The sequence below is a fragment of the Leptosomus discolor genome, chromosome 5 (assembly GCF_034619465.1).
Source record: "Leptosomus discolor isolate bLepDis1 chromosome 5, bLepDis1.hap2, whole genome shotgun sequence".
Taxonomy (NCBI): domain Eukaryota; kingdom Metazoa; phylum Chordata; class Aves; order Leptosomiformes; family Leptosomidae; genus Leptosomus; species Leptosomus discolor.
In genome coordinates, this window is record NC_141395.1 from 16,927,468 (window position 1) to 16,952,458 (window position 24,991).

Consider the following 24,991-nt stretch of genomic DNA (forward strand, 5'->3'; position numbering starts at 1 on the left):
TCATATGAAAATATCTCATTGGAACCAAATGTGAGTCATTAGTGAAGTCAATGGCAGATCATAAAAAAGGTACCGAGCCTCCTTCCCCCCATCCCTGAGAAGTGTGTGGTGAACATAATTCGCTCCATTTTCTATTGAATATCTGCTGGCAAATCTGTTTTAAAGGGAGGCTTTTGAGGGGCTGATTGTGTGCAGGGCTGTGCATCCCGTTTTTCCACTTTGCAATTTGTGGGAGTAATGAATGCAAAGTCTGTGCTGGGCTTTTTTCTATATAGTATTTTTTGTCTTCTCGAAGAGACTCCCTTGAGTCATTCAGGCTAAAATTTGGGTTCTGTAATACAAAAAGGGATTTTGTAACGTGAAGTGGAATAAAAATATCTTTGTTATTTGCTTCTAATTTAAGGAGAACATTTTAGTTGGCTTGGAGTTTTGGAGTCCCCTATACTCAGAGCAATGAGTGGTGCAAGTGGCGATGAATGCTGCTGCCACAGGGACCCCAAAATTAACTGGATTCCTCCAGAAGTGAAAACGGGATGGTTAAAATCACCGCCTAGCATGAACGAGGTGCAAACATTTTAAAAAGTAAAGCAAATAGGCAGCTTTTCCACGGCGAGGTAGCCGCAGCGTGGTGGGCAGCCAGAGAAAGGGACCATGCTTGACTAAACTCTTGTAAAACTTGAGTAACTGCTTGGGAAGACCCAGGGACTGGGATGGGACCATGCGCTTGGTCCCAGGATGTATCACAGGGATTTCTCGGAGCGTGCTGAATGCCACCCTGCACTCCTTGATCCCACAAACAGACGTCGTTGTATAACGCTAGGGCCATGAGTAAACCTGTGCCGAAAGTTGCACTGCACGAGTCATCAACAGCAGCATTTTGCATCTTTCTTAAATTGAAAAAAAAACCCAAAACCAAAACAACAAAAAACTACAGCAGCAAATGTTAACTTTAAGTGCCCCAAAAGCTGACATTTCTGTGGCTGAGTGAACTCAGGCTGCCTCAGTACCTGACTTTAACCATACAACCCCAAAACAATATTAACCGAGTTTTCCAGCTTCATTAGCTCGGTTGTGTTCCTTTGGCTTTGTTGTTCTTATTTTTTATTAGTGAAAAAAAGTCACTTCTATGTAATACCCCTTGTACTTAAGATCCTCTGCACAGCCTGTGATGGCTGGGCCGCAGGTAGAGGAGCATGATAGGGTTTGAAATGGGTACTTCACACCAAAACCCCAAAGCCTGGAGAGCTCTGCCTCTGCACCCCTGGTTGTACCCCAGCTTTTGGGCACGCTCATGGGCCAGTGCTGCGGGGGAGGCGCTGAGCCTGCTGCAGATGGCTTTGGTCTGTGGGTGTAAAGGCCCTGTGGGGAGCCAGGCTGGAGATGCGGGCAGCCCTATGGGCATGGAGCCCAAAGAGGCTCACCTGAGCTCAGGGTCCTGCTCCCATGGAGGCAGGGTGGCTCCCAGGCCCAGCATTTGGTGGAGGGGCTGGATGGCAGGACTGTCCCTGAGCCTGAGTTTTGCCCCCCATCCCCACAGTGGGACCTGGCCTGAAACACGGCTGCTTATGCCTGGCCTTGCACTTCTGGGGCAGTGGGACGAAAGTGGGCCCCCATCTGCCCCCCCAGCCGCTCTCTCGTCTCTCTCTGGGGGTGTGGAGATCACCCAGTTCCCCCCCAGCACTGGGTGTCCCTGTGGGGCAGGACTCCAGCCCCCCTGTGGGGCAGCATATCCATCCCTCCCTATGCCAGGGGAGGGGCAGGCCCCAATCCCCTCTGTGGGGCAGGCCCCGATTGCCTCTGGGGCTGGCCCTCTCTACTCAGCGGGGCAGACCCCCATCCCCCGTGGGGCAGACCCTGACTCCCATTGCAGCAGGCCCTCGCCCCGTGTTGGTCATACCCCTCGCCATTTCCCCTTTGGGGCACCCCTAACCTCCCATGCGGCAGCCCCCGACCCCCTCTGGGTCTGATCTCACTCTCCCCTTTGGGGTAGCCCCCCTCTCCCCTCCGGGGCAGCCCCGACCCCCGCGGGGGGGCGGGCGCGGGGGCGGCTCTAGGACCCGGCGGCGCCGCGGCGCGCCCGGCCCCGCTCGACTCCGCTCCGCGCCGCACCGCACCGCGCCGCTCCGCTCCGCTGCGCTCCGCGCCGTGCCGTGCCGCGCCGTGCCGCGCCGTGCCGTGCCGCTCGGCTCCGCTCCTCTCCGCGCCGCGCCGCCGGGGGGCCGAGCGGCGTGTCCACCTGCCGGCCCCGCCGCCCGTCAGTCCCGCCATGGCGCTCGGCGGGGTCGGTCGCGGCGGCGCGGCGCGGGCCGCCTGGCCGCGGCTGCTGGTGGCGGCGGCGGCGGCGGCGCTGGCGCTGGCGGGGCCGGCGCTGCCCGAGGTGCTGTTCCGCTGCCCGCCCTGCACGGCGGAGCGCCTGGCCGCCTGCCCCCCGGCCGCCCGCCCGCCCTGCCCCGAGCTGGTGCGGGAGCCGGGCTGCGGCTGCTGCCCGGTGTGCGCCCGCCTGGAGGCCGAGCCGTGCGGCGTCTACACGCCGCGCTGCGCCGCCGGTTTGCGCTGCTACCCCGACCCCGGCGCCGAGCTGCCCCTCCAAGCCCTGGTGCAGGGGCAGGGCACCTGCGCCCGCCGCCGCGACACGGCCGAGTACGGCGCCAGCGCCGAGCGCCCCGCAGGTGAGCAGCGCCCGGGCACCGGGCACCCCGCGCAGCCGGCGCTGGGGACCGCGGGGCAGGCGCGGCGCGACCGAGAGCCGCGCACCGGCGACCTGGTGCTGGGGAGCGGGCGCTGTGCTCCGCGCCGCGGGCCCCGGGGACAGTGCGATGTGCAGCGAGCACCGGGCGTGGGGCACTGGGCGCCACGGGCTCGGGACCGAGCGACGGGACAGAGCGACGGGGCAGCGGCGCGTCCAGGCGACAAAGGGATCCTAAAGGGTGGCCTAAATGGGGTCCTCCCGGGGCAGAGGGATCCCTCGGGAGGGCGGGGAAGGGGGACTCCTGCGGGAGAGGAGAGAGTCCAGGGAGGGACAAAGGGGATAGGAATGAGAGGGGCGCTGGAGGGGGGGAAGGAGGGTGAGTGCATCCCGGGGGGGGGGGGGGCAATGGGGTATTTGGGGGTGCAGCTGCCTCGGGAGGTAGAGAGGTTTCCTTGGCACGGGGCAGGAACACGAGGGGTGAGGTGTAATGGAGGTAGGGGGGGCGGAATGCAGGGACTGCCCCGGGGGGCAGGGTGGAGTTTGGGGTCTTCTAGAGAAGAAAACCTGTGGGGGCAGGTAAGGGTGAAGTTTGGAGAGATGCAGCTGAGGGAAGGGGGAGACCTTCGGGAAGTGGAGGCTTAGATTTGGGGTTGGCGGTGGAGTAAAATCACCCTGGAGGGTGACGGATGCCCCAAAGATACAGGGAGAGGCGGTGTGGGAGGACCATGTGCTGCCTGATGGGGAGGGGGTGGCTGAGGGGTGTTTCGGGGGCCCGGCTATGTGGGGAGCCCTTTCCCTGTGGCTGCCTTTGCAGCACAGCCCACCTTGGAGCTGGGGTAGCCAGTGCCGGCTCCCATAGGGGTCCTGGCTCCCTCTGCCTGCCCTGGTCCAGGAGCTGGGTGCCGGGGAAAGAGGAACATCCCCTGAGGGCACAGCCCCGAGGACGGGGACGCCAACAGGCTCCTGACCTGTTGCTGCGATTGATGTGGGAGGCAGCGCTCCTGGGGATGCCGAAACAGCAGAGCTTGGTTTTATTAATGCCTGCTCTCCCTTGCGATCGGCCGCAAGCTCTTTCCTTTTCCGTGGGATGTTGAAAATTGCAGAATCAGGTCTGGGAGTAGAAATCGGCACTTTCTCCTTTGCAATCACCCCTCCTTGACTTCTACCTCTTTGTTGGTTTTGCTCCCCTGGCTACGATGGGGGGCTCTGACCCTGTTTGCATAACTAGTTCAGCAGCACGTCTTTGAATTGCCTCCCTTCCCTCTTGTTGAGGCTTTATTTAAAAGGTCTCTGAACCGGGCTGGACCTCTCGACTTTGCTCCCCAGGAGGATGGGAGCACAGACGGGTACCTGCGCACACTGCTCCGCTTGAGGGAGAGATGGAGAGAGGGGAGTGCAGAAAAACTTTGCTGCTGCTTCTGTGCACCCAGGCTGTGACTGATGCAGTCCCCGCTCCTGTCCCTAATCCTGTCTCCCCCCTCCTTTGCCCAGCTGCGAGGGGCTGTGGAGAGCCGGGAGTCTGGAGAACACGTTGATGTGAAATCTTGCTTGACTATAGAATATGAGTGTCAAGGGAGTGAATTTTACACTCTCCAGAAGAAGCCAAGGGCATTTAGATTTAAGGAATCTGGCGCTGACTTCCAGGCTTATGCTTTTACAAGAAGTTGGGAGGGGGGAGGCAGAGAGCATTGCAGTGATGGGTTGAGAGGTGATTTTCTGAGTTAATGCTGGGGTTTTTTTTTGCTTTTATGGACTTTACTTTAGAATTATGTTACTTCACTGGGTATCTTGCTTGATTCTATTATCTTTATTCCTTTACAATAGATGTGACTTAGTGGACTATATCTCTGTGTGTAATACGCACACATGTAAATAGCACAGTTTAAGAACACTTTAATGTATGTGGTGTTCTGTAATGTCCATAGGGGGTGAATAATAAAAATACTGGCACATCCTTAACCAGCGTGATGTGAAACATGCAGCTGGGATATTCACAGTTGAGCATGTCTTGGCAGAGGAGCTTGGACATCCAGAATAGTGTTTGCTCTCTTCAGATTGCAAAACTTTTAACAGGTTGTTGTAGCCATCAGGAAAAAACAAAACAAAGCAACCAAACCCACAACAAAAACAAAACCCGAATCTGCCAGCTTCACTTGATGCTCTTCAGTTGAGACTCACATCGTCTCTTCCATCCCCAGCGTGCCTGCAAAACATATACGAGGGAGTTTGCTTTTAGTTTAAAGCAGTGACAGGAAAAGCAGTCTGGCACCCGAAAGAGCAGGGATTGGAATTCCCTTTCAAATGCTGATGTCAAACTAGTTTCGAGAATGCCCCAGAGAGCAGGTTTTCGCCTGCAAAAGGCAGGTGTTGAGGCGCTTTTTTTTCCTTTTTTTTTTTTTTTTTTTTTTTTTTTTTAATGTGCTTAAAGGTATTTGCCCTTTTTCCCCTTTCCAGCTTGAAAAGGTTCCTTTGGCTGATTCAGGACTGGAATGCAGAGCTCGTGCTATTCCTAAATTAAGAGGTTGGCAAGTTGTTTTGTCCCTGATGAGAGGCAGAAGGATTGCCCAAATGAAACAAGGAATAAAACTCTGCAAATTCTCCTGCTGTGGCTCCAGCGTTGTTTAGTCTTCCACTTAGGTCTGTAAAGCCAATCCTGAAATGGTTGTAGGCGGAAAGTAACATAAACCACCATGTAGCTAGGAAGCAGGGGATGTTGCTCATTGCACAAGAGGCTTTGGGTATTTTGAAGATGTTGGGAATGTTGGAACAAAATAGCAGCAGTCTGTGGAAATCAGGCTGGGGACTTCTACCCGCCCCAGGGAGGTGAGTACATGAACTCTCACCAATGGTGGGAGCGAGATGGAGTCTCAGCACCTCCAGGGATCAGGGCCTCTGAAATAGTTTTGATGCCACTGGACCACACTCTTTTACAGTTTATTTCAGGTCATCACGTAACAAACTTTACGTACTGCTGACTGGAACCGCCTGAACTGGGGACAGAGGGTTGTTCCTCTGCGCATGAAGCTCGCAGAGCTTATGCCAGTCTTGAGTGTGTTCGTTCTTTCAGCACCTCAGCAAGATTGGCACACTGTTTTGCAGATGGATTAAATGATGAGGGATCAGAGTGAGGGCTGTCTGTACGTTGCGTTAGCAGTCTGTGTCCTGGCAGATAATGTTCCCAGTCTCCAATAGCCACCCTCTCTCCAAGCATGTCTAGGGCTGAATGGGTCCTGGAGACACATACCGTGCTTTGAGAAGTGTTTCAGGTACCATTGGGTATCTCGGCCTCTCCAGTCTCAGGTGGGGATTCTGCCTTCTGCTTTGGCCATCGTGAACTGGAATCAGGGGCTTGTGTGGTCTTGTCTCGCTCTCAGCTGCAATGTCCTTCTCCCTTCCTTCCTGCTGGGTCTAGCTCTCACCTTGTGTCAGAGTAGGCTGGTTCAGAAGCTAATCTTGCAGAAGGTCAGCCCCAGGAAGCAAGTTAATGGTTTTCTGTCAGATCAATGACCTGAACTGGCTCAAGGTGCAGCAGGGTGCCAGTGCTGCACCAAGGTGGGAACTTGTGGTTGGATGTGGAGCAGGGCAGATCTTAGTGATGACAGCAGATGTCCTAAATATCTCGCCTAAGTTATGAGAATAGCTGAAGAACATCTGTTTTCTCCTAATGGACACAAGGTCCTAGGAATAAAACTTGTTCCACTCTGAAAAAAAGGTTCTTGACTCACTGTTCAAAGCTGACCAGTTAAGGGATTTTTTTTTTCCCTTTGCCAGTGCAGTTCATTTGGGTTTGTAGTGTTGCTTTATTTTGTTATTGGGATATTTGTACCAATTCAGTGGGATCTGCCTCAGAACCCGCTGCTGGCTATTGAGTCCTGCTTTGGAATCTCACTTCTTTGTTAAAACAAATGTGTTTTTTTTTAGTCCATGCCAGTGCAAAGTAACCGGTTCCAAATGGAAAGAGAACTGTGCAAAGAATGCAGCCCCAGGCAAACTTGAACTTGCAGGGCTGGGGTTGCCTTATTCACCTGGTCAGGGACTCCACGTAGAACTTCCATGATACAAAACCAGTGTGAAAATAGTTAAGCGTTAAAAACTCAGCTTGTTTTAGCATCCAGCTAAAATCCTTATTTGGGTAGCCCCAAATGCCACACATCCTTCCTTATGGGTCAAATGTCAAAACCTCCATTTCCCCTTGGCAGGCAGCTGCTAAAAGGCAGTTTAATGTATTGCTCCAAAACACAGAAGACTCTGAGGTTGAGGTAGCATAATATAAGTGGAATTTTAACAACAACTTGAAAACCATGCCAGTAGTGCTATGAGTGCATTTTTCATGTCCACCAGGAAGAAGAATTGCCAGGAAGACTTCTGCTTTTCTCCTGCTTTTATAAGGAAATGAAGCATCCATCATGATCTGCGTGTGCATGTGTGTATCTGTCCTTCTGCCTTGACAACTTCTCACTCTGTAGTCAAGTTGGCCAGATCTAATGCAGCAGAGGACATTCTGCAGGCACTGTGTTACTTAAAAGTGGGTGAGGGGTAGAGGAGAGCCAGGCTGTGAGTGTCCCCATCGTCCTGTGCTAGACACCTTTTGAGGCTGAAGCACATGAGCAAGAGGGAGGTTGGTTTCAAGTACTGCAACCAGGCATTCAGCTTGGCTTATGCAAGCTTGGGCATTACTAGACACCAGAGAAGCCAACTGCAAGAACCAGATCCACAGGAGTGTGTTAATAAGTTCACAGCCTCCACAGCAGCTCTGCCCAGGATAAACTGAATGTCTGCAGAGCTCCTTGCTTGGAAGAAATTATTAAAAGTGAAATGCAATTAATAACAGCTCTAAGGATGATAGGTGAATGAAAAAATCACACAGCTCATCTGTTCTTGTTGCCTCTGGGGCTTTGCCAGTAGGTGGACCAGGTCTCCAAGCTCCTTTGTGGCAGCTGTGTCTGGTCAAGAGCTAACCTGATTGGACTCTGGACTGGCTGTCATCTTTAAGTATTAAGACAATAAATAACACATTGTGGAGCAGCTTCTTGAAAATAATGCAACCCCCTGCCCCAGTCTCCCTGGAGTTTGCTGTGGTGGGGGTGATGTTGGTGTGAAAATGGTAGTTTGGAGGGAGGGGGAAGCCTGGGAAGATTTCAAGGCTCTGGCCCAAATGAGAAATGTGTTTTCGTGCTGTCCCTTGGCAAATGATCCGTTTCCTTCTTGCCCTTTGCAGTTGTTTCCTTTCCACTGGGTTTCAGGCTCATACTCGCTGAGCATGGTATTTGTCAAGGGAACAGCAAGAAGCCCCGTCTGTGAGAAAGTCCATGTCGTTTGTTTTATCCACATCCAGGAATTGAGCCGAGATAAACAATTCAGGAGGCAAAACAGTGAAAACTGGAATGTGAGAGGTGTGTTTGTGTATGGCTCTGTACTAGACCTGGCTGCAGCATTAGCTGGGGATACTTTATCTGCCTGATGGGCAGCTGTTGCTGTTACCCACAAACACGACTGGGTTTATGAAAGCAGGGTTTCATTGCAGTGGACAGCAGCGCTCCTGTACCTGCCTTTCCTGGTCGCATGTTCAGCAGTAAGGAGCTAGGAGGAACAGCAGCTTCCCTGGTGGACTTTTTTTGTTTCTGCTTGGATTGGGCAATTCCAGCTTTCTCAGTGTGGTCACATCTACTTTCCCTGCTGAGGCTCTGATTCCTTCAGAGAGGATCTTTTGCTCCAGGCAGAGTAAGAGAAAGGCCAAGGTAAAATGTAAAGATGCTCTTAAAGCATTTCTGTTACAGGAGGAGGGATGAGCTTAGTGGTGTACTGAGTTTCCAGGTGTAAGAAGTCCTGGTTTCTTTCCTTGAATCAGGGTGAAATACGTAACTTCAGTCCAGTGGCTGCTTAGCAGACCCCTTCCATGTCAAAGGGATGCACAGCCATTGCCATTGCATATACTTCCACCCATCGTCACCCCTGGCTCTTCCTTGGGGAGGTGCTGCTTGAATCAGGGCTTGTATAACTGCTTTTGAGGGTGTCTTTTCATAGCACGTACTGAACACATTGGGCTTGGCTTTCCAACTTGTCCTTGCTGACTGTTTGCATCTGCCAGAAGAGGCAGATTTGTCCTCAGTGGAAGAGTGAGGCTTTATCTGATTTCATTAGCCTCCTCGAGAAGAAGCTGCATTAGTGCCCCATGTCTGCCTGGGGGAGGGAGTTGTGTTGCGTGTCCTTTCCTCTGTGCCATGCAACGACATGCTTCCTCGTGGGTGCTGAGTGTGCTGTGGGATTTGGAGGCTAACCGTGGTGCATGCTCCTGGGGTGGACTCGTGAGAGAAGGAAAAATCCTTGCTGGGGGTCCTAACATGTTATGCAGATTATTCTTGGCTGCCTTTCACCCCTGCTGAGCTGATCTTGTGGCAGTCATGCCCCATTCCTTCCCCGTTCTGGGGCATATTCTCGTGCTCCGTCATACAGGTCTTGGTCTTTGTCTGGACCCTGGGTGAGCCATGATAGGGAGTTAACCCAACTAACTCTTCACTTTTCTGGAAGTATGAGTTTTCTGCCAGTTTAGCAGATTGCAAATTCAGTCTTATTATTATTTCCACAAAGACAAACTACCTTCAGCAGACTGAGTCTGACTGAAACATCTTTGCATACTTTCAGCAGTCACTGCCAGCAAGCTGGAAGGTGTTTCACATTCACAAACTGGCCGAGCGTGACCTCATTAAATGTGCAAGCTGACATCTAATTACAAGTGAACCTGATGTGGTGGCTGTCCTAGGCAAAGGCTTAAGAGGAAGGGGCTAGTGCAGCTATCGGAGCTTTGCTGCAGCGCAGCGTTTGACGGGTTGTTGTAACTGCGTTATTGATTGTCTTCTGTTCAGTGTTTTGTGCCACACAAATTCTGCTAGATAGCAGTGGGAAGATAAAGTCTCTTGCTTCATCAGCTTATGCTAGAAATGAATGGTTTTAGAAAGGAAAGGGTCAGTAATCATGTGCCTTTCGTACAGATTGGAATACTGGGAAACATCAGGTCACTTTTATAAGCCTTAAACTATCCTTTGACATTGCAGCTTTTATTCTGAAGAAAGCTGCACTGTGCCTCTTGGCTGGTAAGGGAACAAGTTCACTGCCTGGTGCTCTCTGTAGTCAAAGATCCCATTAATTCTGCCGGCCGTGAGGAACGATTTCTTGGTATTTCATTCTGGACTGTAATTGAGAGTGACACAAAGCACTGGTGGGAATTGGACCGTGTTGAAATCCCCGCTTTTCCTTACAATTTTCTGCAGATAAACCAGCTCAGGTGGGACGAGGGGATTTCTGCTGCTCTGCCCTTGAAATTAATAACATTTCCAACACCCTACTGGCTGGAGGCATTTTTAGAGAGGAGTTTTTGTGCCTCCTCACAGCTTGTCCTTGTAGCCAGGTGATGCAGGATGCCTACAACAGTGACATGCTGTTACAGTCACTTGCATTGCGTTGTCTATGGGAGACTCCTGTAGTCCTATAGTGTTGGGGAAATTAATGAAGCTTTGCCCTGTAATTTTTCTCAAGACCACAGCAAGATTTCCCTGTAAGGCTTTTAGGCCTTCAGCCAGGACAGTTTGTTCTCATCTCTTTTGTCTAGTTGTAGAAGACCTAGTCCATGCTAATGGACTTCTCTTGGCTTGGTGAGGAGATTGTCTGATAAACTTTCCACATTTTCCTCTTGTGGTTTTAAAACTAGAAAAGGGTGGGCATGTGAGGTCCATGTCTCAGCAGTGCTTGCTGTTCAGTCTGGGGGAAATGGTGGGTGCAGTGAGTTGTTGAAGGTGTTTTTGTAGTTTTGGGTGTCCTCTAAGACCTTTTTGGTACCTCCAAAGATCAGGTGTGTGTCCCTCAGTGTGACCTGTCTCCCGTAGGGCAGAGAGTGCCGTGTGTTTTTGGAAGTCCTGAATTTTGCTCTTGAGGGGAGCAGGACAGATCCTGAGCAGCCCCAGTGAAGGCGGAAGATCAGAAGCAGTGAAAATGGCCAGAATCTGATGTTTTTTTTCATCTGGAAAGTTTCTCAGAGGTAATTTTCTGTTTGAATCCAGGAGGTTTTTGTCTGTGGTGCTCAGTGCACCGTTTGGCTGCAAGCTGAGCCGGGGGGGGGGGGGGGGGGAGACGCAGGGTTTGTGACCAGTGTGATGGCAGCCCTCCCACACAGCCCATGTGGAAACGCTCGTCTCCTGTTGCTTTCAGTGGGCGAGCGGTTCGCCTCCATCTGGTGCTGTTTCATCTGGCACTTCAAAAGCAAGCAGAAATGGGGAGAGGAGGTTTAGTGAAGAGGAATGGCATGAGGAGGAGGAGTGGGTGGGGTGGCCGGAGTGGGGCTCCATCCTACCACACTGTTGGAGCCCAGAGCTGATGCCGGGGCTCTGCGCTGTAGCCCTGGCAGGGATGTGTAGCTACCAAGGATGTGGATAATCCTAGGTGGTTGCTCAGGGGCTCCCTGGAGTCCTGGTTTGTGTCCTCTGGGTCCTGGCCACTGGGAGAGTTTGGTGTGGAGGTTATGGGGTCAGAGTGTTGGGCCACCATGGTGCTTCTGTTCACAGTAAGGCTAACCCAACAGCCCTGGGGCTTTTTGTGGCTGTTTTTTGCTCCTCCTGGTTCTCCTCGCTCACCCTGCACAGTGCCTGTGCTAAAGACAAATTACAGTTACGTTAATGAATTATGTCTTGCTTCTTGCTGACACTTGTCAGGGATGCTGCTGTCCACCCTCCACGCAGTAGCTGCTTTGCACTTCTAGGTTTGCAGCTGAACCAGTGTGAGGAAAACACTGAGTGGTAACACTACAACAAGTCTTACCACTGCGTTCTGAATATTGGAAGAACTGCTCCATCTCAGGCTCTGACAAGGCACCTCTTAGTCCAGTTGGTCAAGGACAACATTGCTGTGGTGGAACTGTCTCTCTCTCTTCACTACCGGGCTCCTACAGCCGTTCTTTTTCTAGCAAGTACCCACCACTAGCCAAGGCGCATGCATTTAATACAATTCCTGATGTGTGGAGGGCACTGTCTTTTCTTCTGAACATCACATGAACCGGATTGATATAATGGCAGGGAAATCACTGCTGCACCATCTTGATCCGACTGTGGTGTGAATGGACAGGTAGATCATCTGCTGTGATGGAAGCTGGGATGAGGAGGCCTAGAGCAATGGTTGGCCATGGTAGGGGACATCTTCCTTTGGCCATGGTGAACAGTGCTGCCTCCACAGTTTGTGCAGAGTGGTTTTTGGAGGATTTTGTGTAGACTGTTAGAAATCCAGGTTGATACAGATAGGCCATTACATAGGACATTTGGAGCAGAAGGTCTGGATTTCTAGTTGTGTTTGGGGAATATTGCCTTTCCTGGGACTGGATGGGGGAACAGCACTAGAGGGACTATTTAGAGGCTAACCCTCTAATCCATCAATTTAAAGAGCAGTCCAGAATTGGGAGAGAAAAATGAGACTATGGCAAAATGGTGGCTTTTTACACAACAGGTCAGCTCCCTTTGGGTATTCTGAATCACTTTGTTGTTGTTGATTTCAGTGACTAAAATAAGTTTATTCCATGCTTTTTTTCCCTGCCAGGCCCCACAGACCCTGTCGCCCCCAGCTTCCAGAGAGTGAGACAGATTCCGTTAATTCTTGTGCATTATTGAGGTATTTCGGTTGATGAGATTCTTGCCTGGAATTTCTCTGTGGAGGAGCCCAGCTTCCCACTCCCTGCAGATGGGACCCAAAAAGCTCAGCCTCCTAGCATGCTCAGCTGGGTGGTGGGAATACAACTTCTGACATCTCCAGGACAAATTCGATACCCTAGTCCCTTCAGGGCATCTGTCACTGAGAGCATGGCCAAGGATGGGCAGGTGGAGACGGTTGGTCCACAGAGTTTTGAAAAATGCTAAAATGCCTGATTTGGGCTGATTTTTAAGGTCTAGGAAGGTCTAGAATTTGGCATGAAGCCCTGGGTGGAATTTGGCATGAAGCCCTCTGAGGCAACTGTCTTGTTTAGTAAAACTCAGGCTGTGGGAGTCAGTGTGAGGAAATAACAACATCCACTTTGGTTTCTGCAGTCTTTGTCCCGGGGGCTGGTCGGGTGTTGCAGGAGGCCACAGGAATCCTGCTTGTGACCACAGCCAGATTAATGGCCATTTTGGCAGCTTTTCAGGAGTGAGGAATTTGGCCACTTTCACAATAATGGCTAGAAATTCCACATGAATTAATTAGTTTTATTACAGGACATGTCCTTCCTGCTCCTCCAGGGCTGCCTGAAACGCTGAACTCATTACATGAAGAAATGAAAATAGTGCTAAAAATAAGAACTGGTATCCCAAGCCTTTGTGAGGAAACACGCAGAGTATACCGACGTCCTCCACCAGACGTGCTTCCCAAGCTGTGGCTTTCGGCCAGATGAGATCTAAACCCAGGTTTTGGATCAATTGCAGCCACTAAAACGCCCCAGCCTGCTTCACAAAGGTGTCTTCTCTCAACCTCTTTGCCCCTGCTCAGCTTAAGCCATTCATCTAGGGTTCTTAATTACTCCCACAGTTTCAGTTTGATGCAGTGTTCAGATCTGACCCTTGGATGTTGCACAGTGGAGGCTGCACACCTTCAGCCTCCTCTCCCCATAGGATGGGTTTTCATAGCACTGTTCCTACCTTGCAAGGACTGTTTGCTCCTATGGTAGTAAAGTGCTTGGAAATACCCTTGGGAAAGAGTGCTCTGCATTTGAGTTTTGGTCAAGGGTATGCCATAAAAATGACAGCATTGTCTGTCATTGGAAGACCTTTGGAAAGGTCTGCTTGAGAGTGGTCAGAATATTGTTAGATTGAGTAAATATTTTGGGAGCCCAGAGCTGATAACTTTCCCTTGCTTATGTTTGTGGGCAGTCAGCCTGTAGAAACTTATCACCTCTCATGTGGCTTTTAAACAAAGATTGTCCACGGACTCAGTGTGCTTTTATTTTAATCCCTTGTTAGAAATGCTGATGTTGTCTTAAGATTTGCCTGCTGGTAAGGGGCAGGTGTGCAAAATGCACACTGCTTGCCAGTTGTTCCAGTGTTTGCTTTATGAATATTGCTTCAGATACTTGTGTTTGGACAGGGGGTTCTCCTTTTGAGTGTAACCCCTCCTTTCTGCTCAGCCCCACCTTCATGAACCAGGGCTTGACTTGTTTGCTTTTTTCCCGCCCTTGTTTTGGGTGAAGTGAGTTCAACATGGCAAAGCTGACCAGGCAGGTGATAAAGTTCCTGCAGGTCCCACTGCACAAAGCGTGGCTTGGTTGGTGCTCAGCCCTCTTGACAATTGTGACCCTCATCCTGCAGTGACTAAGACCAGCTCAGATGACAAAGGCCTGAAACACAAAATTTTCCACCTTAACAAAATGTGGCCAGTGAAAAAGTGTAAAATATGATAATGCAGACATAGATTCTTCTAATCTTAGATAGTTGGAAAGCATCTGTCTTTCTAGTAATGTTTGTTACTGATTTCTGTAATTGCTTTCCTCCATTTTTCTGTTTATTCTTTTTATCAGGCTGGTTTCAAGGATTTGTTATCTTAACCCCTGGCCATCAGGCTCGTCCAGCGCATGCTGAAACCGACCTTTGCAAATTCAGACCACGCTGAAAGCGCTTGGGCAGTGCAGATATGACCGGGCAGCAGACCAGCCTGGCCAAAGGTCCATCAAGGCCATAATCCTGCCTTAGGTGGTAGCCAGCAGTGCACAAATCAGGAATTTATGGCAAAAACTATGGAGTGAGCCTTGCAAAGTGGGAACAGTGCTACAGAAACCCATCACGCTGCTGACGCTGCTCAGCCCATGATTTCAGGGATCTCCGAAGCACAGCCCTGTCTGACAGCTGCTCACAGAGGTACCTTCTTTGTTGAGTGAGCTGCCCTCCTGACCTCTAGCAGTGGGGCTTCCAGCACTGGGGGAGGCAAGCAAACCCTCGGCTGTGTACATCACTGTGGTGTCTTGAGGGTTCAGGATAGGAAGATCTCCATGTACAAGACCAATTTGAGGTTGCTCTTACGAATCCAGTTTCTACCTGCGCCCATCTCCTGCTGTATTGTGTGTCCTGGAGCAACAGTCATGGCAAGAAGGGAGGTCCCATCACTTGGGCTGTGCTCAGTGGGAGCACAGCCCTCCCCAGATCTGGTTTTTCCCCGAGTTACACACTAGGAGAGTTCAGCCTCTGGAGGTTGTGGTTGTTGGCAGTGTCCTGTCCCCTGGAGCTGATCTGCCCTAGCAGAGCTGAAATGTCTCAGCTGACCTAAAAATCTTCTTGCTATTGAAATGCGGTGGCCCTCTATAAATATTTAACTGAGTCTGTGTTTCTCCTGCCCCAGTTCTTCTCTTTTATTTTTCCCTGCCTATGTGGGGATAGTCAACTGAATGCATATCCCTTCCATGGCATCCCATGATGAAGCAGCATTTTTGGCAGTTAAATTATGCATCTTGCTTGTCTCCCATCATCATTACCCGTGTTCAAGACTGACATCGAGCTCAGTGTTGAGTATGTGAATGCTCCTGTGGGAGTGTTTACAACCCACTGTGGGCTGCCCACTGCCATATAAACTGCATCCTAAGAAACTCTGCAGTAAGCTTTTGCAGCTCTTCTCTTGAAGCAGTGGACTCCTGTCATTTACAAAACTTTTTTAATGGGGGAAGCTCCCAAAATTTTGTCCAAGAAAGCGCTGTGAATGGGTGGGACTCAAGGCTGTGTGGCAGAAAGCATCTGCAATGCAAGACTGCAATTAGTGCGGTAACCCAACAAAGAAGGTACCTCTGTGAGCAGCTGGCAGACTGGGCTGTGCTTTGGAAATCCCTGCAATCGCAGGCTGAGTGGTGTCAGCAGCGTGACCTGAGCCGGGCTGACTGCCTGACGCTGGGACCTGGGGTTTGTTGTGCAAGGTGTGCAGTCTGTCCTGTACTGGAGTAACCCCAAGCTGGGTTGCTCTCTTCTCTCTCCAACCGTGCAAGCATGGACAGTGCCTGGAGGGCACATAGCCACAGCCTGACAGGGACTGGGACATCATGGATCAGATACTGTCCCCGCGATGGAGCTGGCGAGTTTGGCTGGGGGTGCTAGCTTCATTGCAGGAGCAATGACATGAGGTTGTGTCACTCACCATAGCAGTTCAACGTGGAGCAAATGCAACTTCCCCATCAAGACAGTGGTGAATGATTGCATTTCAGAGCTGGAGATGCAGCGTTGGTTCCCCTCCGCTCTGAACCCAGCCTTGCGCAGCGCAGGGGCTGGTGCAGAGCAGTGCTGCCGTTGTGTCCTGGCTTGCACGTCACAGGGAGAGCAGGGCTTTGCTCTTTTCAGCTGGTGAGTCAGACTCTGAGCGGCCTTAGGCCAGGGTTGCAGGTTTGCTCTTATTCCAGCTAGACACATGCATCTGTTTTAAGGCAGCCAAGGCACAGAGCGGATGGGACTGAACCTCCCTGAAAATGCCACAGCTCCCCAAGGAGCTGGCGCGGGGACCTCAGAGAGGGTTTAGACACCAAAGTTTGGGCAAACACATGTTGCAATGCTGCCTGTAGAGACTTCTATTGAGGGGCTTTCCTTTAGAGAGACATACCTGGGAAGCAGAAATAGCAAATGACTAATTGTCACAGTTATATTCCTGCCATCTGAAAAGAACTCCCTATTTTCTTTTGGCTCTGAAAATTAACTTCCCTTTTCTCCTCCCTGAGTGGGCAGGCTGGCTCCTGGTGGCCATGCCCTCACGGCAGATACACGGGACAGTCCAGGTCAGGCTGAAAGGAAAACTCTTTTACTGGGGCCTTTTCACTGTTATGCTCCGGTCTAAAGAAAATGTGCAGGACTTTTCCTGGCCCTTTTGAAGGACAAGAGGCAAGTCTGTAGCTGGAATAGGGTAAGACTAGCCTCATTTGGGAGCTCATCTGGGTTTTGAGCTGCTTGCTTCCCTCCTTCATCCCTGTGCTGCTGTCTGAGCTGTGTGGGGTGGGGGCTGGCATCTGGCTGTTTGTTATTTTGCACAGACTGGCCGTGGGCACCTGCATTTGGCCTCTGCTGCACTCTGGAAAGCCCAACCTGGAAGTCAAGGAAGATGAGGGAGTTACTGCTGGGTGTGTTTCTCTTGGGGATACTTATCCTTTGGCCCTGGAAGACTCAGTGATGGGATTGTATCTCAGGAGAGCAAGTTTCTTAGACTGAACAGCCTGCTAGTTGTTCCAGTGATGAACACTACAGAAACCATGATGGTGCCACATGTTACCTAGTTTGAAGATGCCAGGGTGAGGAAAACACTGAAAAGGTTCCAATGCAAAATCCCGTGGGTTTTTTTTGAGTTTATTTGAATACTCTTTCCAACAGCAGAAGCCTGGGCTTTTGTGGGATGAGAGCCCAATGGGTAAGGAGTGATCCAGCAGCTGGTGCACCCAGGAGAATTCAAGAGCTTGGTCTTGATTTACAAAAGGCTTTTGGGGGCCCTCTGGGATCTCCTTGGTGCCGAGAAGAAAATACCCACCATTATACGCATGCTGACCACATGCATTCAGGCCAGGGTGTTCATCCCAGCCTCTCTTGCCTTCTTCCTTTGCTGCTGTTTTTTTCCCTAGAGCCCTGTACATTTTCCCCACTGCATTTTTTTGGTCATCAGGTTGGGGTATTTTTCCTGCTATAAGGTGCTGCGCTCTCTTTCTTCCTCTTGTTTTCTCTTGCTGCATTTCTGCCACCCTCGCCTTCTCTCCCCCTGCCTGCTCTCAGATTTACTTTGCATATTTTCATCAGGGTGCCAGCAGGTTGACCTGTCTGGCTCATGGAAGACCTGAGGAAACCTGCCATTGCTCCAGAGAGAGGAGCCATCAGGGGCTATCCTGCTGGCGTGGGACGTTCAGGTGCAGAGCTCTGTGTGAGCACGGCTGGGAGCTGTGGAGGTGATACACTGGGTTTGGAGTATGATGCAGTCCACATGTTGGTTCTTGCTTGGGGCTGATCATTTTGGTTTGGCTGCCAAGCAATTTAAAAAAAGGAAAAAAAAAAAGGAAAAAGAGGAGCACAATCTAAGATTTTATTCAGGTAACTGAGATATTGGTGTTTCTCCTTGGGAACACAAAGGAACCTCAAAACAAGCTTTCAAAGATGTTGAGGGAGACCAGCAGCAAAAAAAAAGTTTACTATTTGAGCATCTTTAAGGAAAGTAAAGGGAATGAACAGTCATACTTTCAATAGTGGCCCCAAAGAGCATGCCACCAGTTTATCCAGTGACCCAGGATGTGTGAAAAGCAGCTTCAAACTTTCTTCCTTTGCCTGAGACATGAACACAGGCTGGCTAGTCTCCCACACTGTAACACTTGGGTCTCATGAAGTGATGACATTTCAGTTGGCGTAAGTAGCTGGTGGTGTTGGGGGAGGGGGAGAGCCTGGAAGAGCACAGTGATCCTGCTTGGCTTGGTGAGCCTCCTGAGCAGCAGCAGGAGGCCCAGGATCTCTGGCTCAGTCGGTGTGGAAGAGTTTAGTCACAAATGGCTGGGCTTTTGGTGGCTTGTGTTTTCATTGCTCTTCCGTTCTTGCTCAAATTGTGCCTTAAACGTACCTCCTCGGTGGAGATGCTGGTACGCAGGCTCCCCTCCACCCAACTGGCCCCAGTACTGACCACAATCTTCTATTTCTTTTCCTTCTAAAAGGACCAAAAAGGAGCCTTGAGTTTGACCATAAGTAGACCTTTTTACTTGGTTGCTGGTATTGCTGTGATGAAACCCCAAAAAACCCAAAACCTGGAACATTTTCTGTATGTCCAGTATTATTTTCTTTTTTTCCAGGTCTTCAGCCAAACCAAAAGGCCCGTAACACACCCCAGGTGTTTGCGCTGTCCTGGTTTTCATGCAAATGCACAGTTTCTTTATAAAAATGTGTGCAAGAATTTGAACTACTTTGGGGTTTTCCTACTCGCTGTCTTTCTGAAGGGCATTCGGAGAGACCTTCTCTTCTCTGTTGCAGCTGTACGGAGATGTTTTGGTCCTGGTGCTCCCCCTCCAAGATGAGGTATGGAGAGGCCATCAAGAAGCTATGGAGAGAGCAGTGTGACTATGAACCCAAGCAGACTTTGGAGCAAAGCCCTACAATGAAGTTTTCCAGGGGGTGTCATTCACCTTCTGGATGGGTTAAATGTCTGCATCTGTAGACACCTCTTTTCCCCTCTCCTGCAAGCTGAATGGGTTTTTCCTGGAAGCTCATCCCAAAGCTGGGGCTGGTGGCTTGCTGTCACGTAGAGAGGTGCAAATCCAGCACCTGGACTGCACTTGGACCAGTGCCTGTCCAGTTTCCAGAGGGCGGGGGGGCAACTCCACAAGAAAAGTTTTCCCATGTTCAGTGAGTTGAGTGACCGTCAGGGCATTCGGGCTGAGACATATGCGGACCTTCATCTCTTAGCTCTTTTTTCCGGTTACCTGAGGCACTGTCTGTCTCCTCGGCATGCAAATTCCTCTCTGCTTTGCAGCGCCTGTAATTCAAACCGGTGCAAATTGCTTTCCTCCGTTGCTGATATCCGTTTTCTGACTTAGCGTTTCTGCTGTCATTGAGTTCTGGCCTTCACCCTTTGGGGGCTGGCACCCACTGAACCCAGCTGAGAATGTGGCCCTTTGTGCCGGAGCTCTTTGTGGGAGCTGGGGAGCTTTGCCTTCCCCGCTGCGAGCCTTTTTGGCTGGCGAACGCATGCCCTTTTCTGATGGGGAGGGATTTAGGGGTGAGGGGGAGGTGAGAGCTCTCCTTGTGCTGGAAGAAAAATGATGAATGACTCTCTTGTGCTTCTGAACAAAACCAGGAAATCAGGGGGGGGAAAAAAAAGCAAAAAAGGAGGAAATGAGAAACAGTAAAGAGGCCTCCCCCGCCTTCATATAAGCAATCACTCCACAGCATCTGGAGCCCAGTAAAAGGGCCGTTCCCAGGAGACCTCGCACTCGCCAGCCACACAGATCTCCTTTATTGCAAACTCCCGGGGCTTGCACCCCTACCTCCCCTGTGCCGGCTCGGGGGATGGCCCTGCACCCAAAAATGGCTTAACGAGGGCAAACTGAATCTCGATTTCCATGGCCATCGGCACCAGAGATGCGCGTGTCCGGCTCGGCTGGCAGGCTGCGGTCGGGATCCGGCCCGAGGATATGGTTGCGTTGCTGTCGAACCAGCCGGAGCACCCGACACGGTGTTTGTGCTGGCACGCTGCCTTGCAGCGGCAGGGCTGACAGTACCTTGCCAGCATCACGTTACAGCGGTGCAGACGATGCGATACTCTATCTGGCGTGAAATCTTCTGGAGTGGAGTTGCCCCTCCTGCCCTCTCTCCCAAAATTGTTTTGGACACATTAGATGCAGCAGGGATGTGTGTGGAACGGGTCACTGGCCATCGTGGTTTGGGTCTGATTTTAAGCACCCTCAGGGCAGCATGTGCCAGCACTGCCAACAGGAGGCTGGTGAGGAGTGACCAGTCCCTAAAGGAGGGCAGCTTATGATTCACCCCATGCCTCCTTTTGGTTTTGTACCAGTGATGCTTTTAAAGCAGGGTCCTTGTGTGGCCAGGGAGGGGAATGTGCTGAGTCATCAGCTGTTGCTGCTGCTGCTGTATCAGACCCTGGGCAGGGGCTTGAAGTTCTGGGGAAGCCCCAAAGCATCACAGCCTCCTGCGCTGGCTGCCCCTGTGCGAGGGGGACCTTGTGATCTCATTAGCACAAACTGGCAACATTTGAGCCTGGTGAGTTTACTTTCTGTGGAAGTCACTCGATCAGAAACCCTGGGCTGGTTGGCTGGGTGACTGCTGTATTTTGGTCCCAAGCCCTTCAAATTAGCTGTGTCCACTCAAAGGGAGAGAAATCTTTGGGCTCACCTTCTTTAGGAAAATCTCCTGAGGGAAGGCTGACTCCTCTGTGGTTTCCATAACATCATGCTGAGGTGTCTGCGCATCCTGATGTCTTACTAATTTGCCAGTGATGATTTTTTTTGAGTTATTTTTAACAGGCGCATTGTGCAACTAATGGGCTTTTTATTGGTGGTAAACAAGCCGAGCTAGGCAGGAATGCTGCCGAGGCTGGACTGGCAGGCTTGCCTCTCGGTGCTGTAGAAATGATTTGTTCACTTCTTTCCTTTAAAAAAAAACACAAAACCAAAACCAAATCAAAACCCAAACCAAAACAGAAACAAAGACCTGTGGCTCTCCTGCAGTTTGATGTTACTGCTCCCACCAGCCTCCCTCGTGGAAGCAGTGGCAGAGCAGCTCATGGCCTGATTTTTGGGTCTAAAACTGCTCTCTGCCTTGGTTTAAGGGGCTGTAACCTCTGGCGGGGATGTGATGGCTTTGCCCACCATAGCTCAATCGTTCAGGACCAAATCCTGTCCTGGTGCGAACAGCTGCTCCCTGCCAGGCTGTGGCCAGGATGCTCGGGGCTGAATGCACGGAGCTTTATCTTGGTGGGGGCTGTGAAAACCCCTGTCTCTTATCTTACCTCTTGCTTGATAAGCTCAAAACTGTCTGTGGACACACAGCATTTCAAAACCCTCCTGGAATGGGGGTGAGATTGTATTGGAAACGTGTACAGTCAGCAGGAACACAGGTACCGCTGCAAAGTGTGTGGCCATTGCCTTGAGCGTGCCTGGTGATGCTCAGTGTGTGAGCCCTGACCCATCACCGTAGGGCTGTGTGTGGGGTGCTGGAGCTCGCACCAAGCTAGGAGCTGCCCATGGGCTCATCCTCCGTCGCTGCAGTGTGTGTGCCACCGCAGTCCAGGCTAACCTCAAGTGAAAACTATCAAACTTCAGTGGCCAAGAAAAGAGTGCTGACCTATTTTGGACACTTATTTATATTCAAGTTGCTTCTCTCTGTCTCTGTGAAAAAGCTGTTGTGACTCCAATACTTTTAAAAAGTTCTTCCCCTCTGATAGCTTTTGTTTTTAACAGGATATAATCTAGGACTAACATCTGTATTTTCCAGTAGTCGGAATAAATGTCTTATTATCTTTTCTTTTCATGTTCTTGCTGAAACAACACTTTTACACAGCAAAGCCAGCTCTGGAATACAGCTAAGCCTTTGGTTGTGTTGTGTCTCATTTTTTACAGGTTCTCTTTTTATTTAGAGTCTTTGCTACAATTCAAAGTTTTCAGATCAAAATGGAAAAAAAGCTGAAAATGTGTCACTGCTGTCTTTGATAGTGAGTCACAATGAAAAGTCATCTAATGTAGGGTCACAAAAATTATGGAAAGCTGTTGGTTTTAAGATATTCAACCAGCAAGAAAAACAAAAGCAAATGCGATGGCTATGTCATCCATATGAATGAATGACGGTTGCTTTAGTCCACTGTATTCCATGATTTTTCCTACTTTAATGTAGGGGCTTTTTGTGTGTATCTGTTTTCTTTTTTTTTTTGTCTTTAAGACCTGAAAGAGCAAGGGTGAAAAAACTGGGAGCAGCTTGATTTATGGAAATTGCAAACCCTTTGGCTTCACTAGCCAATCTTGCAAATTCACTGAACATACCAGCCTTACGCTTAACTAGCTGTGCCCTGTGCGAGTGCATCTACATGAAGATTGTATCCAACTTCCAGAAGGTCAGTGGGAGCCTTTCCATCATCCTTGCCTGCAGTTGAATTTGACTCAAAGTATATCTGAGAAGGATTAGGGAAGTTTCTTTGTTACACAGTTGTGGTACATGGCTTTTGTGTCTGTCATATCTGTGTTCCTGTTTTCAGAGTGTCTGACATGAAATTACCAGTGTCACGTGCCCAGACAGACACACGGTCACCTATACTGCCGTGTGCACTGAGATGTCTCTGTGCATCAATGTGGCTGGATTTGGGACAATGCCATTGCACCATGGCAGAAGGGCTGTGCTGGCCCCGTGGGGTCCCAAGCCTGATGGCTCTGTGATTGCCATCAAACATAGCTGCTCCTTGAGCATGGCCAGGCTGCGATTGTCCCCTGCTCATGAGGCTGATCCTGTGCAAGGTTTTGGAGAGGAGGACTGAGCCTGTCTTGGCCCTATACACTATCATAAGAGGGTTTTCCCCAATGTTTCTCTCTAGGCAGGCAGGTGCTGTGATGCAGTCTGGGGGTGCTAGGCCTGGGGGTGATCTTCATCCAAAGTCACCAGGGAGTGGAGAGCTGGAGGCAGAGCACTCATGATACAGAAAGGGAGAGTTTTTCAAATTCTTTCATAGAGAAACATGATTGAGGTCTGTATCTTCTGATCCAGGATCTTGTACTGATGCAAAGCTGTCCTGTGAAGCTCAGCATCGCCCTTAGCAGGAGTAGAATATGGCATGGCCAAGTGAAGGCCTTTGTGCTCTATGCTGAGGTTTGAAATGCCAAATGCTCTTCTACTGTAAGTGGTTCATGTCTGTTTAAAGTTGTTTGTGACCCTTGTGTTTTAAAAGCATTTGTAAAGCTCATCTGAAAGGAGGTAGGTCTGAAGGTGAAACTAGTTCCTACTGCTGCTGGGATCAGAGGTGTCTAACCACTCTGTGTCCCAAGTGATATATTGCTTGGGTTTGGTTGTTCAGACTTAGCCACGGAGACACCAGACTATGAACCCTGCGATGCAAAAGAAATATTTTTTTAATATTTTACATGTGTATAAATGGTTTCAGTGGACAGCATTCTTTGTTTCCAGTAGAGCAGTTCTAGGTGACCAGTCACCCTAACAAAGATCATAGCTTAGAGAAATGACGGGCTCCGGAAGAGATGCTTATTTGTCTCTTCAGTACCCTCCATAGGCTGCTGCAGATGAGCAATGCTGTTGGCATCTCCTGGTCAAACTTGCTGAGGTGCTTTCACATCAGCAAGGAAACCAAGAGTTTACCAAACCCATCTGGGATCTGCTGGGTTAGGCATGACGGGAGGCCACTGAATCTAGATGCCCAGAGACTCTCAGGAATTAATGATGTGTGTATAGTCTGCACTAGTTTGATCTATAGAAAGTTTAATGCAACACACTTATTGAGGATTGAAATGCTCCTTGTTCAAAGTCAGCAGAGTTCTCGCTACAGATAAGGCAAACTCAAAGGAGGGATGCTCTGTGTTGAGTTGGCATGTTTAACACAGTTTAGCTACTCTGCTGTGAAGGTGAATTCAGATTAAGCTTCCGCTGTGTAAACAAGCCAGTTGAGGGATTTTGTTGTGTGATGAAATGATGCAGTGAAGCAGAAGTTGTAAGGGACACCTGTCCTGAGGACAGGAAATGTCCCTGGAGCTGTCATTAACTGCCTCTGGCTGACAACACTGGCAGAGCTGGGGATGGAGAATGCTTTGGGGAATGCATTAGACCCTATACTTAAGTGCTTAGCCCTCATGTATCCTATACATGATATATCAGGTCTGAAGCCACAATTTTCCTCTGCACCTTATACAGCAGAATGTCGACAGGGTAAATTTTTGATAAAGTTAGTGGGGAAAACTTCTGGTATTCTGGATTGTCAGTTTCTTGGAGAGGTTTGGTTCCAAATCTGACACTCGAGTGTTCTTCTTTCCCTGTATTGATGCCACCATATTTGTCTCTAAGCAGGAAGACTGATTAAATTACAGTATACCTCTGTTAATGTGCAAGTATGGCAGCTTACTTAAGTTTCATACTAGTTTTTATTTTTCATGTGGTGACTAATCATGCTCACACATCCAGAGGGTTGAGGAAAGAGCAGTGCACAGCAATTGCTGGATATGCATTTCAAAATTCCCTGTGGAAGACTGTCTAATTAGATTTAATGAGCTGGCTGGTGAGCATGCACGTGCGTGTGTGCTTTCACCACCTCTCTCTAGCTAACAGGATCAGAAGTGCTCATCTGTGTCCGAGGTAAATTGGATGAGTATGTGGGAGAGATGATTTTGCATTGCAGAGTGCAGGTTTGAAACAGACTTTTTCCTGTACTGTCATGAGGTGAAGCATTTGATAATGTAGGTGGTAAACTGGGAGTGAGGTTTGCTGTTGTTTCAGCTGCTTAGGTGAGGAGGGATGGGAGCAGAGCATCTTTGATAGTTGATATCCCATCCTCCATCATTTACTCCCAGGAGCTGTTGGTGCAAGTGGTAGCAGAGCTACAGTAGGTCACAGGACATGCACTACCAAGCTACAAGGGGAAGGTTTTAATTTAACTGGAGACAAACGGTCAGCGAGGCTGGGATTTCAGTGGGTGAGTTGGGTAACAACCATCAGGTTTGCACCTTGCTGCATCTTGGGTCTGCTCCGCTGGCTGGTTTCTCACCCCTTCATCGCTGGAGACAGCCCTTAGTTGGCTGTGTGTAATTTGGCTTTTTTGCAGGGGTCATGGCCATGGGTCAGTGCTCTGTTTCCAGGAAGGACCAGTCTG

At 50.1% G+C, this 24,991-nt stretch overlaps 1 protein-coding gene across 2 annotated transcripts in view; it reads left to right on the forward strand.

Annotated features, from left to right (window-relative positions):
- Positions 1–2,266: 2,266 nt before the first annotated feature.
- The window catches only part of IGFBP2 (insulin like growth factor binding protein 2), a 59,445-nt gene continuing 36,720 nt past the window's right edge, over positions 2,267–24,991 (forward strand). Inside the window, exons 1-2 of one of the 2 annotated variants that reach the window (XM_086465769.1) lie at positions 2,267–2,669; positions 16,380–16,436. In XM_086465769.1, coding sequence (XP_086321895.1) covers positions 2,267–2,669; positions 16,380–16,436 — 460 coding nt within the window. The remainder of the gene's footprint in view (positions 2,670–16,379; positions 16,437–24,991) is intronic. The other variant, XM_086465770.1, reaches the window with a different exon arrangement.